Genomic DNA, 20882 nt, shown 5'->3' on the forward strand with positions numbered 1-20882 from the left:
ACTGAGGATTCGGATGTCAGATCCAGGATCCTGGTTTTGGATATCAGATCGAGGATTTGGGATTCGGATTCTTGGCCCATGATCCGGATATCGGGGTTTATTGATTGATTGATTTGCTTTATTTTACTTCGCTTATTGCGCCACTTTTGGGTACTTTGCGAAGATGGGGATGAGTGATGATGAAATGATGAAAGAACACTCACAAACATCCATGCCCAGGCCAGGATTCGAAACCGGGACCCTTGGAATCGTAGCGTGATGTGCTAACCACTCCTGCTCCGGGACTGGGGATTCGCGTTTTGGATCGAAGACATGGGAATTGGGTAGCGGGATTCTGGATTCGGATGTCAGATCCAGGACTCCGAATATGGATATCAGATCGAGGATTCGAGTTTCGAATATTGGATGCAGAGCTCAGGATTCGCATTTAAAGTTAAACACCCATCGTGCAGGTTGTCCTTTTAAAATAAATCGGAGGAAATTTTAATGTTCACTGGATGCAAGTTTTGCATAATTTCCCTGTTCGTTGGTATAGATCCAAGAAACTGCAAGAGATAAAAGACTGTGGTGAACGTCAGATATGGGGCAAATGTATTAGGAAATACAGGACGGAGATAAGAGGGTAGGAGAAAACTGGAAGGAAGTAGAACAGGGGGGTTCCTGTGCTGCGGTCGCGACGGCCGGATGTTTTCCTATCGTTCCCCTAGAACCGAGGAAGAAGCAGTTTTGCAGAAGAACTACGGCAAGGTGGATCGTAGGCAGTCCGGAGTATGACGAGGGGTTCGTACATAATTCAAGAAGGGGCAGACGGAGCATCCCCGGTTAGTCCCGCGCCCAAACGCCCGGACACGTCGTTTCGGTCCTGCGTGCTGACTCTTGGCCTATTCGCCATCTTCTGCTTTATCATCATATTAGCACTTGCTCTTTCTGGATCTGGATCGGGGACGAATGAAGAGGAATCAGCGACCACAGAGGTGAGTATTCACTATGTTAGATGAGGCCGAGACAGACATTCAAAAATCGAGGTGAGACCAGTGCCGGAACTATAAATCTTTGCCCCCCCGAAAAATATTACCAAAGGCCCCCTTCACACACACACACAAACACATTATATGTATACATATATATATATATTATGTGTGTGTGTTTAATTCTTGATCTCATGTTGATAAAGTCACATACAAGGGCCTATAGGATGAATTAAAAGTCCCTTAACACCCTTTATAAAAAGTAAAGGAGTTAGACTGGGTACAATTGGTCATCATAGAAACAGGTTAGGCTTAGGGAGAATTACATTGATGTGTTCCAAGCGGACGTCCGCCATATTGAATTCAACTCAATTTTTTTAAAATGGGAATGGGGTGATGTGCATAGGCGCCGATTTCTTTAGAGATTTGGGGGGTGGGGGCAAAGGTAAGTAAAGCATAAATACTGATTTATTTCTGTTTGCGGGGGCGGGGTGTTCAGTTGGGAACCTAATACACTTGAGTTAACCTTTGAAAAATTGTAATTACAATAACTAGCTTTAACTACAAAGCATATATATATATCAGGGCACATCGAACTCTATTTGCTGGACAAAAAAATAATTCACTGTACTACTCTGATTTTATTATGTAATTGTACAACATAATACTTTGCATGTAACTTTTGATTGAGAATTTGATTATCATGTTCGGTTTATAATACTTATTCCTACACCTACAATCCTTTATAGGAGTTTAATATCTTCACACATATTTACATAAAAAAGAAGGCCCAAGATAAAATTTTCATCCAGGCGAGGTTGATTTTTGGCACCCCAACTGGGGTGTCTTCCCGTTCCATCGCTTTTCGGAAAGTGGGCGTGGTTTGTCCCGATCTATCGCTCCTGATAACGAAAGTGGTTTTTCCATGTCAGGTGTTCCCGGTCCATCTCCCCAGAAGCATCAGTTGCATACTGAGGTTCAGGGTTTTTTCAGACCAGCACTATATTGTTTGATGCCAAACAGAGTAAAATACAGTCACATAAAAGTTTTTCCACTTACTAAATCGGTTATGCCTGCGTGGGAACCTAAAGTTATGATGATAGATTTTGAAAGTGCAATGGTGGAAGCGATGAATCGGGAACACCTGACCCGGAAAAAGCACATTCGTTATCAGGAGCGATGGATTGGGACAAACCAAGCCCACTTTTCGAGAAGCGATGGATCGGGAAGCGATGGAACGGGAGTAAATCAACTGTCCACCCTGTCACCCCCGCCTCAACTTTCTACCCTGATCCCACTACTTTCCACTTTCGGCCTCAAAAGACATGACCGTGTTGCATATTTACGGTTTTAACGACGATAAATAATAGCCTTGTTTTTTTCAATGCCTTATGTCAAAGAACGCGTATATTGTAGGTTGATATCAAAATAGCAGTGGTGTCTTAGTTTAAATTGCTACATGATTTTGCAATATACTTTTGACATTGAGAAGTAACTTCGATGATTTTTTCTCTACACAAATCCAACTCTTTATAAAACAAACATCCACATTTATGTAATCAGAAATAAGGATTTGGCTCTACTAAATCCTGACGCCCCGGTCTGGCGCCTTCACCGGTGGTGCCCCGGGCAATCGCTTGGGTCGCCCGGCCCTTAAGCCGTCCACACACACATACACGTATTGTTTTGAACGTTGGTTAAGCATTGGTATGAGTATGTAACACTGCAACTTTCAGCCACATCAATGCAGTATGAAGTAGCACACACATGTTTACAGGTATTGTAAAAACAATACTAATCCTGATTATATAAAACAGTGGCATATTGAAAACAGAATATTTTCAACTTCTGATTGACATTTCCGAAAGGAAACAAAGATGCCTATTTTGCAATGGACTGGCTCATACAAGAGCATGAAGACTATAGTATTCCCACGCTTCTTCCTCTATTCTCGCACATATTAATTCATAATATATCATGCGTTTTCCTTAATTCATTGTTGGTTTGAAAAAGGAAATACTGAAATAGTAAATGCACAAGCACAAGAAAGACTCAAACTGAGTGATAGTCCCACATTATTGATTCTGCCCATTTCAGAGCAGAATACTGCGTATTTTCCCACCTGTTGTGTGCAAAGGTTTTGTAATATGTTGAAAGTTATACATTGGGCCCCCTATAGGGGCGGGGAGCAAACGAGAACTGAAGGGCCCCCCTGGTCTTCCCGGTTTCGGCGCCCGTGTTGATGTGATAATATGACACTGTAGTGTCACCTGGAAAATGATACATTTGTTACAACCATGCAGTCATAACTTTTTCCTGATTAAAGATATGTTGAAGAATCCTTCACCATTGCATTTATCGTGAAATTCTAACCTGGTTTGATTCTAGTCTGACTGCCACGCGGGAAACCCGAGGTGGGTGATCTAAGGTCGGAATTTTTCCGGCTTTGTCCCCGCATAAAGCTGCTCCAGGGTCTACCCAGCCTCAAATCAAATGGTAGCCGGTGGGGAGTACAGGCGGCCGGAGCGTGGTGCTAATCACATCACCTCCAAGATGTCCTACATCGAAAATATGTGGGACCCTACCTCTACATACCCTAAATGTGCCTTCATGGCACGGTGCTAAATGCACAGTGAACTTGAACTTTACCTTTACCTGTATGTATATATTGTACAGAATATTGTATTAGTTTCTGTATCCCTGAGTAAGCACGTTTATTTTATACATACGCAAACCCTCTACTATGTCAATGGCTGAGGGCCTCCTAGAGGCTTATTTGTCTCAGCCCCCCCCCCCCCGCACTGCGGGGTTTTGCGGCTTGTAGATCCGGCACTGGGTGAGACCGAGACTCTCGATCTCCTTACAAACTTAGGTATGATATTGAAATTTACTTCACTATGTGACTTCTTCATCAGATATACTAAGTGGATATGTGCTTGATAAGCTAAATGTTTTGTTTGCATTGAATAGAAAGACAATCAGTAATGACAATTGCGAGCTTGTGCTGCGTACTTGCATATATAGTCAGGATAAACATCCGTTTTTTTTAAAGAACTTGTAGCGTCGAAAACACTAAACACAAAAGCTTTAGTAAAAAATAGTTGACTTCTATATGCTGTCTTAGTTTGTGCGATGATACGTTGTGGATGTTGAAGAGACCATTTTTGTCTCGACACATTCCTATGTAATTATTACCGCCTATGCACAGAAGGGTAGAAAACAATGGATGTTTTGAATGGAAGCGATCATTGTTTTTCTTTTGTTGATATATATTTATTTATATTTTTAGACGCTACTTAGGGTGGTCATTTAATTTTGCACATCAATTTGATTTTTTTAAAAATTTGAATTTAAAATTTTGGGTGCGTCAGCACTTAGGCTCCAACCCCTTATCATAACAAATAAATGTCGCATAACTAAAATCTTAAAATATTCTGACTTAGGTTAAAAGATGAGGCTGTAAAGGGGCACTCAGCACACATAAGGACAAAACACAGGACAATACATGGAATTATACTGGCCATAGAGCCAGTCGCCAGAGCCTTGTTAGTCTGCAAAAAGCAGTAGTGTCTTGCACATCAAGGAGGGCAGCGATCGATATTTACGTTTATGTTAATTTATTGTTGGTGTTAGATGGTTTCCAACAATGGCGAAGATTAGGGAGGGCGGCAACCATTTTTTGCCCCCGCACTATGGTCTATAATGCTAAGCCTTGTCTACCAAGAAAAACTAAATTCTCATTGCCTTCCCAGTTTTGGCACCCAATCGCCGCCAATAGCTGAGAGCACCCACCCTTGGGCCATGATGATAACGCGTATACGATCGCAGTCTTGCTGTCATACCTTTGTGTTTTATTCACAGTGTTGATGCATGGTTCCTTTTTTCTACAAAGAGTCTAGGCTCGATCTGGAATTCGAGTGCGATATCTTCACTTCACGTCATTTTTTAGTCGCCTTTTCCGCAACATCTCATTCGCCGACAGATTTAAGACTACAGTTTTCCGTGTCCGATCATTCAGACTTAGGTGTGCCCGCAACGTTTTGCAATGTTGGGATGGTATAGTCAACGGCAAAGATAATAGTAGGTAAATTGTCCATCACTATTTCCATTCTTTTCTATTCTACTTCCTGTGTTGTTTTAAAATATGGAATTTTGTTGATGTGAAGCAGATATTGCCCTCTCCTTATTGACGTTTTTTATTCCAATTAATGGCCATTACAATGTAGTAAACAGACTGACTGTGATGGACATATTCTAATTAATGACCATTACAATGTAGTAAACAGACTGACTGTTATGGACAATTCGCTTACTACTATTTCTTTTTCCGTTGGGTGTACCTACAGTGAAGGCCACTGGCGCTTCCTTCTCATATTTGTTCGCTTTTTTCTTTCACCTCCTGCCTAGTCGCGTGGTACAAATATGCAACGTCTAACAAATCCACCTCACCTCCAAATCTCGTTGGCCCATTCGTGTGTAGATTAGGGATGGCCAAACGGATCCGGATCCGTATCCAAAAGTTACGGATCTGGATCCGGATCCGGATCCGATAGTTTCGTATCTCAATCCCATTATAATATTACCACACCTTAAAAGGTATTATGATCTTCGATTACAAAGACATTTTTCATTTGTTAGTCCTACATGATTTTTTTCAAGTATTGTACCTAAAATAATTTGCTATTCATCGGCTAACACACTCGTGGACAAAAATAATCTTACTTGTTTAACATAAAATGTCAGAGGTGATTTTGTAAATGCCATTGAAACGAATATGTATTCATTCGAATGTATTGGAAATGGAAACACACATAAATGTGAGACATTCCATTCCAGGATGAAACCTTTAACACATTTAATAATTTGATTTGATTTGATTTAGTTTTATTTTACTTCGCGTTTTGTGCCTCTTGGCTAATTTGCGAAGATGGAGATGAGTGATGAAATGATTAAATTGATGATTGGACATTCACAAACAACCAAGCCCGACCAGGATTCGAACCCGGGACCCTTGGCGTCGCAGCGCGATGTGCTAACCACTTTTTTTTTTCTTTTTTAAAAGGAAAGCCCCTATGCGGAAGCTTCCCCCATCACACTTCATTCACTCATATCATTTCATTCATATTTCAATTTCAAGACTTTTCAGGACAGACAATCACAAACATCCATGGCCGAGCCGGGAATCGAACCCGGGACCCCTGGCGTCGTAGCGCGATGTGCTAACCACTCCGCCACAGGGGCCGCCCACCACTCGGCCACAGGGTCGGGCAACACATTCAATAAGATAGAAATGTTATACAAAAATTATACAATTGTTCTACAGTTACAGTTTTACAAATTAAAATAAAACATTATAATATATGCAGTGTTACATAATTACAAAGTGTAAGACTAACAAGAGAGTTTATCTAAGTGTTCCCCTCCGATTTCCATGAAACTTGGCAGGTGTATAAAGGGACCCAAAGGAAGAAATACGTGTTTTTTTGTTTCAGCTAAAAAACTCTCTTAGGGGCAAAACCCCCCTCAAATGTCAAGATGAGGACAAATTGAAGTAAGGATCTGACCCCTGTGTCCCCCTCCGATATTCATGGAACTTGGCAGGTGTATAAAGGGACCCAAAGGAAGAAATACGTGTTTTTTTGTTTCGGCTAAAAAAAATGTTTTAGGGGGCAAACCCCCTCAAATGTCAAAATGAGGACAAATTTAAGTGGACATTTGACCCCTGTGTCCCCCTCCGATTTTCATGAAAGTTCGCAGGTGTATAGAGGGGCCCAAAGGAAGAAATACGTGTGTGTTTGTTTCGGCTAAAAAACTGTTTTAGGGGGCAAAAACCGCCTCAAATGTCAAGATGAGGACAAACTGACGTGGGGATCTGATCCCTGTGTCCCCCTCCGATTTCCATGAAATTTGGAAGGTGTATAGAGGGGCCTTATGCCCCCTGTTTCTTCCTATGCCATATTTACGTTGTTTTGGGGTCAGATCCCCACTTCAATTTCTCATCTTGACATTTGAGGAATGTGTTGCCCCCTAAAACCATTTTTTAGCTGAAACACAAAAACACGTACTTCTTCTTTTGGGCCCCTCCATACACCTGCCAAATTTCATGGAAATCGGAGTGGCACACAGGGGTCAGATTCCCGTGTCAATTTGTCTTCATCTTGACATTTGAGGGGGTTTTGCCCCCTAAAACCGTTTTTCTTAGCTGAACCACAAAAACACGTATTTCTTCCTTTGGGTCCCTCTATACACCTGCCAAGTTTCATGGAAATCGGAGGGAGAGACTTACACCTCCCTTGTAAGTGTATTAATTACAAATCGCGCACAGGCACACATTATATATATATATATATGTGTGTGTGTGTGTGTGTGTGTGTGTGTATTATATATATATATATATATATATATATATATATATATATATATATATATATTAGCAGGTAACAATATGTTATAAACACATTCGTAGTTTCCAAAGAAGCGCTCAAGTGGAATGCAAAACTGATCCGGACCCGTTTGGATCCGAATCCGAAAGTTCCGGATCCGGGGTCCGGATCAGAAAAAAATCCGGATCTAGCCATCCCTAGTGTAGATGACGGCTGACAATGAAACGCGACACATTTGTAATCAGTAGGCGCCAGGTTTGATTTCTGGTAGCTTTCTTTGTCGCCATCAACAATGAAAGCGAAATTTTTGTTAGAAATTAAATATTTTGCGAATATTGTTTTCTTTGTTCTCGTTTATCCCGGCATTGTTCGTCGCTATTCTATTCGTGTTTAATCAAGTACTAATCCTTTTTGTTCTAAGTTCCTAGTACATATAAATGGCCTACTTTTATATGATATTTCGCGACGATGAGGATGAATAATAACCGATAAAATAGACTATGTGACAAGCATTTGTGATTCGAACCTACGGCCTCTGGCGTCGTATTGTGCTTATTGTTAGTTTTTTTTATAATTAATACCAATTACTGTGACAGTGACTGAAATTAAATTTATGTGAATAGGCTGATATGTCCTTTTCAGGGGGTCAAGGGCTCCCTCCAGATGACCTTCGTCACCCCCCCCCCAAGCATCTAAAACTGGAGTCTGTTAAGATGATGTCATTTCATTTCTAAAATTAATCTAAAACTAGCAACAATGCGTTAATAAGACGTGAGATGATTGCCCCACTTCATTTCACGTCTAAAGAAAAGATCACTCCTCTTAACGTTTAAAACCAAAGGTTCACCCCACGATTTCTACAGTAAGTAAACTGTCTATGAATCTGGCGGGTGGCAGTAATTTAGAAAATGGATTCATTTTCCTCTTCCCCTCACGAGAAAAGGTCGTTAATCCGACACTGAGGTAATCACTACATCAGAGAGGCCAGCAGAATCCAATTTTGATATTCCTCTTAAGCCCTTTTTCTCTTGCATTTACTCTGTCAGGGTGAGATATCCTCGGGCGAATGGATTATCCCTACCACGATCTTGTACTAAAAATACATGCCCCTTCCCGCCCACACACCCACTAAAGAACTTAGTTATCGTTTGCTCTCCTGTCTTTTCTCTGTTAGACTGTGTCATAAATTAAATTTTAGTTACTTTGACCTTGATCCCATCATTTGTATAGTCTATTGAATAATATTGTGGCACTCACAAGCAGTGGGCGAAAGTAGCGTGCTACTTCTAGCGGCACTACTGTAGCTAGCTACAAAATTTATAGTGGTAACTGTAGCGGTGCTACATTTTTAATATTGTAGTTGTAGCAGTAGCGAAGCTACAAAATCCCTTCTCAGCATTTTAAGGTATATTTTAAATGTGGCAACAGCATTTAAAAAAATCGACAATAACGCTTACTTTTGCATGAGATTCATAAAGACAAAGTCTATTACATGGAAATATGGATAATGTAGATTATAAATATCTTGATATTGCAGTATAGGTATCCGCGTAATTTATTTCATTAGTATCTTAATAATTCTAATATCCAGATAACTAACTGACATATATGAATATATTCCAGCTAACAGCTACTTTTTTTTTTGAGATTTTGGTGAAATGCCTCATTTATGGCACCCCTAAAAAAAAATACCTCGTTTGCGCTACCCCGGAACATATAGGATATCCCTAGCCAGCAGTCAATGGCTCAATATGTTAACAGAACTCTCAGATTTACACATCAGTTTTCTCAATATATTTCCGTTTAGATTTTCTTTTACTTTTGCTAATCATGACAATGAAGATCAATGTTTTATTTAGTAATTATCTTATCTACAGTCAAGGGGTCCTGGGTTCGATACCCGGTGGAGGCACATAGTGGATCGGATCCCACTTTAAACTGTAGGTCCAGTCCCGATTAGCCTTACTGTGCATAAAGTGGACTTAAAACAAAAAGTCAATCAATCTTATCTAGAGTCACTTTCTGCCACTTTTGGCTAATGTGAGAATGAGGAAGAATGATGAAAGACGATGAGCAGCATGGGGAATGGAGAAGCAGGAGAATCCCATCCTCCAGGCGTCTTTCCTAGTTTTTATTTGGAGTCCACTTTATGCACAGATAAGCAAATTGAGACTGGTTTCGAACCACTATGTGACTTAACTCAATATTTATTATCAATAAAAATATATTGATATATAAATGTAAATAATTCTACCAAATTTTATTTGTGTATAGTTGTAATCATTAATTTTGTGTCATCCTAATTGCAATACTCCCTATCAAATTTGAATTGATTTGCCGCTTACATAGGTACGTTATTCTGAAACACTATATTGAAAATAAGCAACTGAAGTAACACTGGTATCGAAATTACCAAATGACGGAAATCATGATAATAAATAACAGAATCTATTTTCCAATATGTACAACTATCATACTAGGGTCTTTTTTGGAATATCCATGTGGTTGTTAATTTTTTTTATGCAAAAGGAGCGGAAAAGTAGCGAAGTAGCGAGTTGCGAACAGGAGTAGTGTAGCGAGCTACTTTTTGGAAAATGTAGCTGTAGTTGTAGCGAAGCCACTTTTAAAATGTAGCGTTCTGATCACTGATCACAGGGTACAAGGATCTCTACATTTCCCAGTCTAAGAGCAGAACTCCAAGAGCATATTAAGGGGAACTCCTGAAACTTGCAATATAGTGGCGTGCCCAAAGAGGGAGGGGTTGGTGAGGGTCATAAGTCCCCTTTGACCCAACATTTCTCAAAATAAAAGAACGTCAGTCAAATGTAGGAAAAGATGGTAAAATACAGGGCTGACTACTAAAGGAAAGACGTAACTTTGAACTTATTTCCTTTTCCTCCTAGATGGAGCATAGCGACTCCAGAAAATTCCTCCATTGGACTTAGATTTGGACGAGCACCTTCACCTCTCCCCAGTTTTTCCCCCGTCTCTGAACACTCAGTGGCATGTTCAGGAGGAGGGATGGAGTCTACTTTTTTTGGTCATCTTTTCTGGAATTTGGTGCCCTTCCTTTTAGGAATGCTGGACAAAAATGGAGGAGAGGACATGACTCCTCATTCACCTTTTGGCACGCCACTGTGAACACTCTCTCATCACAGTCCTTTTCCAGGTTTTCCTGGCTTGTCCTATTTTCCTTTTACCTTAGAGATTTCATTCTATTGCTTCTTTCGGGATACTGTTCCTATCTATCTCCATTTCCTATTTTTAATTTCTGCTTCTTAGCATCGTCACCTTGTAATCATGGGGTCCCGGATTCGATACCAGGGGAGGCACATAGTGGCTTGGATCCCACTTTAAACTGTAGGTGCAGTCCCGATTAGCCTTACTGTGCATAAAGTGGACTTAAAACACCAAATCAATCCAATCCAATCCAATTCTGCTTCTCTCTTTTGCATGTTCTGTCACTTTCCATATGTATATGGACTTAGTTTGTTATCTTTTACTTCCAGTGGCGTGCCCAGGATTTTCGAAAGGGAGGGATTACGTACACTTTTTCTGGTAGTCAGCTTTCATTTTGCCATCTTTTCCTACCTTTAACGTTCTTTTTTTAGGAATACTGGGCCAAAGGGGGGTCATACCCTCACCAACCTCCCTTGGGCATGCCACTGATTACTTCCAACCATCTAATTCGAACAATCCTTCTTAATCATTTGTTTGGAAAAGTTTGCAATTAATGTATAGATGTTTTCCTTTGGTTTTTTTCCAATGTTTCACATGCATATGGCAAAATTGATTTCATGCTTGCTTCAAATGTCCTTAATTTGATGTTTAATTAAGGTTTCTTTATTGGGGATATAACCTATATAAACCATCATACACTGGAAACACCAGTAGTTATATGTTTTGCATTTCCCAGTGTATTATGTACTTTGTACAAAAATCCCTTTATGTTACATATTTTTGCAAGTATGCTTTCTTGTGTTTAATTTTGTTAGAATGAAAATGCATAAATAACTGAGGGATTCAGACGTAACATATCATTGTTTTTTTCTTGCAGACAATCTTAGGAAAGCATGCCAAATACAATGAAGAAGTTATTCCTTTCGAGGACACAACAACAACAACTACTACTACTACTACACGACGAACAACAACCAAGCAATATCCAATTAAAGAGGTAACAATCAAAAAGATAACAACCACAGAGTTGTCAACTGAAAGCACAAAGCAGACAACACATAGAACAACACCAGTAACTAAATTGGAAACTGAAATTGAAAAAGTTGAACCACCAACAACATCTATTCCAGCAATAACTTCAACAGATGGAAGGATAATTGACACTTTTGTCCATGATATCTCTTCAACACCTAAACATATTTCAACATCAGTTAATGATAGAACTGAACGTATTAGAGAAAGAATAGTTTTAGATCCAGATATCACAAGTAGCACATCCCAAACAGAACCAGTGTCTCCAGTTGAGCATATAAATCATTCAAGTATTACATTCCTAGAAACAACACCATCTAGCACTGAACCAATTAGAAAAAGGTTTGAAAACGAATCAACTACTGCTGATACAACAATGGATGAAAGTCATTTTGAGCCAGTAACAAAATTAATTGAATCTTCAAGCGAAAGGACATCAACCATTGGTTCAACGCCAATTCAACACACAAGTTCAGATACCAGCTTGGAATTTGAAAGTAATGTGAGAACGAGCTCTTCATACTCCAGTAGTACACCACTCACAGTTCTTGCCTCTCATATGCCAACTATTTCTACTGAAGAATCTGAAACTGATGTTAGGAGCTCTGCAAGTGACACCAGCACAGCAGAAACAGAAACTATCTCAAGTCTTACCGAAACAAAGAGTGGAAAAATGATTCACTCAGAGTGGAGTTCTACATCATGTATAGGTATGTGAGCATTTAATATATAAATTAATTTTTCTTCCAGTAGAATGATACTTCATAAATATCTATATCTATCTTGTCATTAAACAAGTTAAGAAAATTTCCTACAGAGACTACTTTGTTAAATTACATATGAATTGATCACACTTTTGGTGGTATATTTGTTTGTTTGGTTTGCTCTACACATATATTTGTAAGACATAGGCCCTCCCATGACCTTGGTTCCTTTTCATTAATCTATCACTGGATGAGAAGAAACTGTATCCTAAGGGAAGCTATTGAAAGAATGGCCAAGGGAAAGAAAATCTGGAAAAGAAGAAAAAAAAAAACAAATGATTAACAACATCAAAATAAATGGGTCCTATGCTGCTACAAAGTGAAGGGCTGAAGATTGAACAGCACATAGGCATGCATGTACATGGATGGGGGGAAGGGGGAAGAAAATGCCCCCCTAATCACGGACGTTCCCAGATTTTTTCCACAAAAGGAAAAGCAAGGTATTTTTCCATGGGGCATATTAACCCGATAATAGTGTTGCCCCCTCAAAAAACATCATCTGAATTTGAAATTATTGCATTCCTGCATCCCCATTACATATTAATTAATATAAATTACTATGACTGAAATCAAATTATTCCTGTGAAATATATGTTTTCGAAGGGGAAGGTGTGGCCATCCTTGACCCCCTTCCAGATGTTCCATGCCTGTATATTATTATACTCACCTAGAAATTTAATGTAGAGGAATCTAATTGCTGTTATTAAATGATATTATACTCTTCAAGAAAATGAAATATTTTCAAGCCGGTGAAAGTTCAAAGCAACTACAGGGAAAGGGGGTGCAGTGGTGCAAACACAGGGGGGCAGAGGGGCATTCCTTGATCCAAACCTTGGGCGGAAATCAATTCTAGGGGGGCAAACATAGAAGTAAAAGAAAGCAAGACTGGCAGAATCTACGAGTTGCAGGACAAAACGATACTCAAGATGGAATAAGTTTACACGTCTTTCTTGAATTATTTCTTCCATATGGCCAGGAGCACCTGCAGGGGGCACAAAGGGGCAATTGTCCCCTCGCCTTCAAATTTTATACAAATAAAAATACATTTTTTTTTTGCTCGCTTCGCTTGCAATATCTGCATTTCTTACAGTCTTGTTAAGTTCAGAGCCATACCTAGGGAGCGGCAGGAGTTGTCCCTGGGCACCGAACAATCTGATTGAGAAAAATTGTAAAAGAGAATGCCATTCTGCCAGTCCCATGAAATTTTTTGTGCTCTATGAAATTAATACTGTTATCAACTTACAAAAATTTGGATCAAAAAATTTTCTTGCTCGCTTCACTCGCAATTTCTTTTCAGTAGTAATGCATTGCAAATTACCAGAGAGAGAGAGGTAAGAACAACTAAGTACTTCAGACAGTTGCTGCTATAACAGTTTGGTTTGGAGGAAAAGGAGCACGTACATTTCAGAGACAATTTATATCGTTTTTGCTGTTGGTTTGTTATGAGCTGGATGAATTGATTATGTAATGTATTTAAATAATATGTTTATATATAAATATAATTATATACATACACACACACACAGATACCCCTCAGTGCAATAAAACTAAGACAGTGAGATAAAATGAGGTTTTTCTTTCCCAACTGAACTTTCAAGGCTTTTGCACCCCCCCCCCCCCCCTGCCCTTAATCAGAGGGTCTGCGCATGCCTATGGAACAGCATGGAGGTTACAAGGAAAGACCAACTGCCCCTGGGAAGAAAACAATGAATGAATAAATATCACTACATATGTGAGTGAGTTATCTAAGAACATATTTGAACCTATACAATTTGCAAACATCAGCATTTTATATACTTGCATTGTTAAATTTTAACTTTTAATTAACACCTTTCTTTAAAACAAGAGAAAGGGAACTTCCACTGTTCTCATTTGAACTATGTGACCCTGTTCCAGGATCACTGTCAGAAAAAAGAAACAGGTTCATGGAACATATTGTATTTGATAGCTGCCACAAACCATATTTGTCTTCCAGTATTAAGATAATACTTCAATCAGTAACACTTAGGTTGAATGTAAGAAATGAAAGTATATACACAGTACATGAAAATGTTCATAAAAGGATTTTAGCAACCAGGCACGTATCCACGAATTCCTTTCGGGGGGGGCTCAACACCATTTTTTATTTATTATAGTAAGAACCTCACAATTGTATGTTTAAGACCAGTGGTGGCAATTGGGTTCCAAAACGAGGGGGGGGGGGGGGTGCGGAGGGCGTTGCAAGGAAAGTTTACTTTCTCTTGGTAGCCAAGGCTTAACATTAAGAGGCCATAATTTTGAAGCAGAAAAATAAAAAATGGGGAGCAACTATCCCTTAAATCGTTGCCACTGTAAGGCTATCATTTTAATCAGAACGTGAAATCGGAACATTTTTTACCACTCGACTCCTCTGTTTCCATGCATTAATAATGTGTGCCGGAACCATCTCAGTATGTGTGTTTGTCCATTTCTTCTCATCAGGTATAAAAACATCTATGGTATCTTTGAGTGTTTTTACGAAGCTGTTACACATGCACGGGATGGACAATCCACTCGACAACGCGAGATTCAAATTGTGGGTTGCGAACTGGACGCAGACAGCTCTCGAATATTTCTCTCTAATTCGAGCCTGAACACCACTAACGTGTCTTGTCCTCCCATTTTTTCAGCTCTTATAAAAGCCGAAACCCCCAAATTGTTCCGATTCAGGCCTTAGCACTCACAAGTATTCAAAAATGCCTGTCACAGCTTTCGCTGTCTTGTTATATATCGGCACGAAACAAAGGAAGTCTTCTCGAATACAGGTGGATCACGAAACAATTAATGCATAATGAAAACCCTTCCGTTCCCAGCACATCTAATGTTTTGTCTCCCAGTATGATCAAATGCTTACTCATTTATCTCCAGTGACGTGCCCAAGGGAGGGTTGGTGAGGTAATAACCCCATTTGACCCAGTATTCCTTTTTTTTAAAAAAAAAAAAGAAAAAAAAGAGGAACGTCAAAGACAGGGAAAAAATGGCAAAATCAGGACTGACTACCAAAAATAGTATGCGTAACCCCTCTCCCTTCCGAAAATCCTGGGCACGCCTCTCTTTATCTCGGACACATTTTTTAAAATGAACTCACCAGAAGTTTTTATCATCGTATTGGAGATTGAAGTAAGATGCGTTCTTCCTGCAGGTTTGAATATGATCCTTTAGGGTGCTGTGGTCTACCTGCCTTCACACCTAACCTTAACAAGGCCCTAATTTTCCATCCTTGTGACTTGGATTTTCAAGACTTAGGAAGGTTTCAGACCGAAGGGACACGCGATACATGTCGATTGGAATGGGCCAATCAACAGCAACGTTTCACACCGTAGCGACACAAAAGGCCGCACAAACCTAATCTTCAGGCGACACGGTGTGAAATCTCCCTTATTAGGCCACTGTCATTGTCACCTTGAAGTAGTAGCTCTTGTTGACCACAGAAAAAAATTATCCGCAACCGGTGATAATGCTCCTCAGTTTTCTTCTCTCTCCTATATTTTTTGTGCTTGTTCACTATGCAGGCAACACCTTACGATTTGATATACACAGGACATGTACTATGTAGACATTTTAACGAAAAATCGGTTGAAGTCAAGGATGACTATGTGGCTCAGTTGGTAGAGCCCTGATGTGGGTCCTGGTAGAGCCTGCAATTTCCGCCTAAAATGTCTACATATGCAACATCTTCTTGCTTTCTCTTCTCGACATTCATAAAATTTTCGGCTGTCTCTTTATGGTAGTTAAGTGTTTGAATGTGTTTCGAACCCAATAGGCTTAAACAAAAGTATTTTTTTATATCATGAAATTCTCAGACTGCATATACGAAATTTAGTTCTGGCAAAACTAAATCATCACTCAAAACTTTGATTTTCAGTTGATCTATGCAGCTTATTTCTGTTTTAATATCCGGTACTGATGAAATATTCACTTGAGAGAGAGAGAGAGAGAGAGAGAGAGAGAGAGAGAGAGAGAGAGAGGAGAGTGAGAGTGAGAGAGTGTGTCCTTGATCTCTTCGGCCCTCGAACCGAGCTAGCACTACTCTGAGGGCCCGGAAGTTCTGCTGTCGTCAATGTCTTCATTTTCGAATCACTATATCTTATAAAGCAACCAGAGGACGCTGACTGATCTGATCACCAATCGACTGTATGAATTGTCACACTTACCTCTGAAATCTCATTAACCGATTCTTTGTACAGATCAATCGAAAAATTGAATCGGCGTATTTATATACTCATTATATTGTAGAACGTTCCGCAGATAAAACGATTGTTAATATCGCCAGTAATTGACTCCTTCTCTCATTCAAGAACGTACCCTCTCCCGCCTTCCAGAGATTAGAAATTACAACGAATCGCCCTACATGTGGCTCTACCTTTGTTGTGCAGCATCCAAATGCTGACAAGTCTCTACATAGTCCTCAAGTGCGCTGAGTCAACACCGAAAGCGCAAGAAAAGTGTATGTGCAATATTACCAACAACAGGGTTATAGAACATTCTCAGTCTTGCCTCGATACTTGTCTATCTCCTTAAATCATCGTTACATTATTCAAAAAGCCAAAAACCTAATTTTATCTAGTGTAAAATAAAAAAAATCATGGGGGGGGGGGGGCTCGAGCCACATCAACCCCACCTTGGATACGTGCTATTAACAATAACAGGGTTATAGAACATTCTCCATCTTGTCTTGATAATTATTTCTCCCAAATTATCATGACATTATTCAAGAAGCCAAAATCCTAATTTTATCTAGTGTAAACAGAAAAAAAATCCTGAAGGGGGGCTCAAGCCTCCTGATTCCCACCTTGGATACGTGCTATTGACAATAATAGGGTTATAGAACACTCTCCGTCTTGTCTCGATAATTATTTCTCTCAGATTTATAAATTTATTATCTTCACATTATTCAAGACGCCAAAAATCTAATTTTATCTAGTGTAAATTTAAAACTTTCCTGAGGGGGGGGGGCTCGAGCCACCTCATACCCACCTTGGCTACGTGCTATTAATAATAACAGGGGTATAAAACATGCTCCGTCTTGCCTCGATAATTATCTCTCTCCTTACATTATTTTAACATTATTTAAGAAGCCAAAAACCTAATTTTATCTAACGTAAAGTGAAAAATTTCCTGGGGATAGGGTCGAGCCCCCTGTGCCCCATCTTGGATACGTGCTATTATTAATAACAGGGTTACGGAACATTCTCCGTCTTGCCTCCATAATTATTTCTTTCCTTAAATTATTGTCACATTATTTTATTTCACACCACAAGAAACAAAAAAAAAACTCATTTTATCTAGTGTAAACCTAAAACTTTCGGGGGGGGGGGGCTCGAGCCCCCTAAGCCCCCCCTCTGGATACGTGCCTGTTAGCAACTAAAGAAACTAAAGTTCTTATTAATATTATTAATTATATTTTGAAAGTTTATAAGTCCAAACTAACATGTTTAACATCAGGGGAAATGATAAGAACTGGAATAACAGATAGAACAGATAGAAGTTTTGCTCTCAAACAGAAATGAATCTTTGGTTTGATTAGACTGAAAGTTTTTTATGTTAGAATTTCCATGTGTATATTACATTTCAACCTTTATATTTTACTTGTGCATTTTCATTGAAGATACACCAGTATGTAACACAACAAGCTGTAAGAATTTAGCTAGCAGAATGTTAAGCCTTATGAAACATAATGTGAGTCCATGTGAGAACTTCTATGAATTTGCCTGTGGTGGACTGCAAGGAACTGCAACTCTACTTTCAGATAATCCACAAGAAGAAGTCTGGAATAGAATCACAGGTACAGTACAGCTGGTTTCTTTAATTCTTGTGGTTCAAGTTTAAAAGATGGAGAAAAACAACAAGATTTAAAAAATGCAGTGAATGTATCCCTATTTCAGTTTCTTTTTTTGTTGTATCTCTTGCTGTTTGCATGCTATTTCAACAATGAGAATACTTGTCCTCCATATTTTGTTTGTTCATTTTATTATTTGTAGTAGAAAGGGAACATGCTGTTGAACATTTCTTCTTATTTCAATATTTTTTTTATTTCTAAGGTGAACTTAATAAAATTAATGAATCCAGTCCAAGGGCATACAGAGAATTTGCAGCATTTCACAGCAGCTGCCTACTTTATGACTCAGCTCTAAAATTAGAAGATCGAAAACAGAGAAGTAAGTGTGTTTAAATATGGATATTTTTAACTTTTTCTGTTGACAAGTATTCACCAAATTAATAACCATATATTGCATGTTACATTTTCATTCAATTGAATCTCATTCTGAATGATGTCAAGTTAAATGCTACTAATCAAACACAAGATTCTACTAAAAATATTTTCACAAAAGAAAAGTTTTCTATCAATAATTGTAGCAACATTTTTATTTAAAAGAGCATATTATTTGAAAATCAGGAAGTAAATAAAAAATCTTGACATTGATTTCTATTTCTTACTTTTTCTTTTCTAGTCAAGGCACTTATCAACAATGTGGGGAATATTAATAATATAAGTTCACCAATAGAAGATATCACACATTTGTCAGGATTAATTGTTGCAATGATCAAGTACAACAGGTATGTTATTTCTTTCACTTATCTAAATTTGTGAACACATAATGTAGCAGGAAAAGAATTTGAAAGTCTAGTTTCTGAAACTTGGACGAATTCAGAAAAAAAATTGTTATTGTTGTCCATTTTACACATTTTTAAAAATAAATTTGTCTACCTGTATTTTGCAAGTATAGTAAAATATTTGAAGGGCTCAGGTGTAAAACATGGTATGGTAAGTGACAAAATGCAGTTTTTGAGATATTGAAAGTTGATGTTCCAAAAAAAAATATGTTTACTATCATACAAACATGATATTTCATCCGAATTATTTTTTTCGGTGGTGCTACATGCACTTTGTTTGAGAGTTGTTCAAAAAAAGGAATTGTTGTAGTTACCATGCTTTACATGCAACGTTATTATCAAAATGAGTGATCAGATACCGTTTTATTCAAGCATTCAAGCTAACTTATGATGTCAGTTCAATAATAATATTTTGACATTAGACTTTTTATAGCAACCATAACAATTTGTAACACAAAAATGAAAGCTTTTAATAATATCTAATAATAATAATTTTATTCAGTAAACAATAACCTGAGCTACTTGTAACAAGTTTTTGCTTTCCTATTTCTATGACTGAAATGAGCACCATTAGAAAAGTAAATTTTATCGTTTTATTATGTTAGTATTTAAAAAAAATACACGTAAGTTCTGAATGCTTGTGATTAAAAATAACTTCCTTATATCTATATGGAGATCAATATTCGTAAAAAAATGTTCATATATGAGCGGTTTTTCAGCTTCACATAATTACTACACACACACACACACACAGAGAGAGGGTCTATTTATTACCTCAGCATGCCCAACAGAATGCAATTCACAAACGAAAAAAGATATTTTTTTGAAAAACGATTTTTTCCTTCGAAAAACCGAAAAATCGATAAATTCCATTTTCGACATTTTTTTCGAAAATGCAATCCCTAGTTTAAATCTCTATCTTCAAGATAACAATACCGGCCCCCGTGGTGGAGTGGTTAGGAAATTGCGCTACAATGCCAGGGGTCCCGGGCATGAATTAAGCCTGGGCATGGATGTTTTTGAGTGCTTATTCATCAATTTCATCATATCATCACTCATCTCCGTCTTCGGAAATAAGCCAAAAGTGACACAAGATGCGAAGTAAAATAAAGCAAATAAATGAAGACCCAAATATGACCTTGTAACTTTCTGTTGTATTTTTATTCAACTTGACATGATTGTAAAGAATGATTTCAAATGTACACAGGGCTTAAGTTTTTAATAGCTTTCACTAATATTTAGCTCTTATGGATTAAAATAGTTATAATTTCGATCCAAGAAGAAGACATATTTGCAATATCAACAATAAAATAATTTGCTTTCATCAAAGTCACACATATCATAAATACGAAAGTTAATTAAATTACAAATAAGTTATTAGGTCCACCATAAAAATATTAAAACTTTTAAAATGCGCATTACAGAATTATGAAGGAAATATTTTATATAAAAACTGTTCTAAATAATTGATATGATTCAGATCAAATTACATATTCCTTAAGTGTAATACATTTTTGACATAGCTTGTAAGGCATGGTATCTTAAAGCAGCCTTAAATGCGCATACCCAATTAAAAATCAAACGAATTTCTATGTGACTACAGTTATTTATATCTAGTAGAAGAAAAGTATCTGTTTCTCTACTAGATCGCAGTTCAAATCCAGGTACGAGAGAAAAGTTTAATTCGAAACTGCCATTTTGAGCACTGCTGCATGTAAACAATGGTATCTACAGTAGATTCCACATTTTACATGAAATAGAATGTACGTGCCCATGCACAGTTTTAGTCACATTTCTGATTGGCAACCTCTTCGTTCTCCTCATTCGTAGTCGGTGGTACATATTCTGGGTCATTATGGGAACCACATACACTTTCTAACTCGTTCTCATCTTTGCTGTTGCCTCAATACTCGCGAATTTTC

General features: G+C 38.2%; 1 protein-coding gene across 1 annotated transcript in view; it reads left to right on the top strand.

Annotated features, from left to right (window-relative positions):
* The first annotated feature begins 736 nt into the window (after nucleotides 1-736).
* Nucleotides 737-20882, top strand: part of LOC146002075 (endothelin-converting enzyme 2-like) — a 76611-nt gene continuing 56465 nt past the window's right edge. Inside the window, exons 1-5 of the mRNA XM_083139794.1 lie at nucleotides 737-974; nucleotides 11409-12273; nucleotides 17954-18130; nucleotides 18387-18503; nucleotides 18798-18903. Of these exons, the coding sequence (XP_082995920.1) occupies nucleotides 771-974; nucleotides 11409-12273; nucleotides 17954-18130; nucleotides 18387-18503; nucleotides 18798-18903 (1469 nt within the window). The 5' untranslated portion in view covers nucleotides 737-770. The remainder of the gene's footprint in view (nucleotides 975-11408; nucleotides 12274-17953; nucleotides 18131-18386; nucleotides 18504-18797; nucleotides 18904-20882) is intronic.

This window comes from Lepisma saccharinum, chromosome 1, assembly GCF_977018435.1.
Source record: "Lepisma saccharinum chromosome 1, izLepSacc3.1, whole genome shotgun sequence".
Classification (NCBI taxonomy): Eukaryota; Metazoa; Arthropoda; class Insecta; order Zygentoma; family Lepismatidae; genus Lepisma; species Lepisma saccharinum.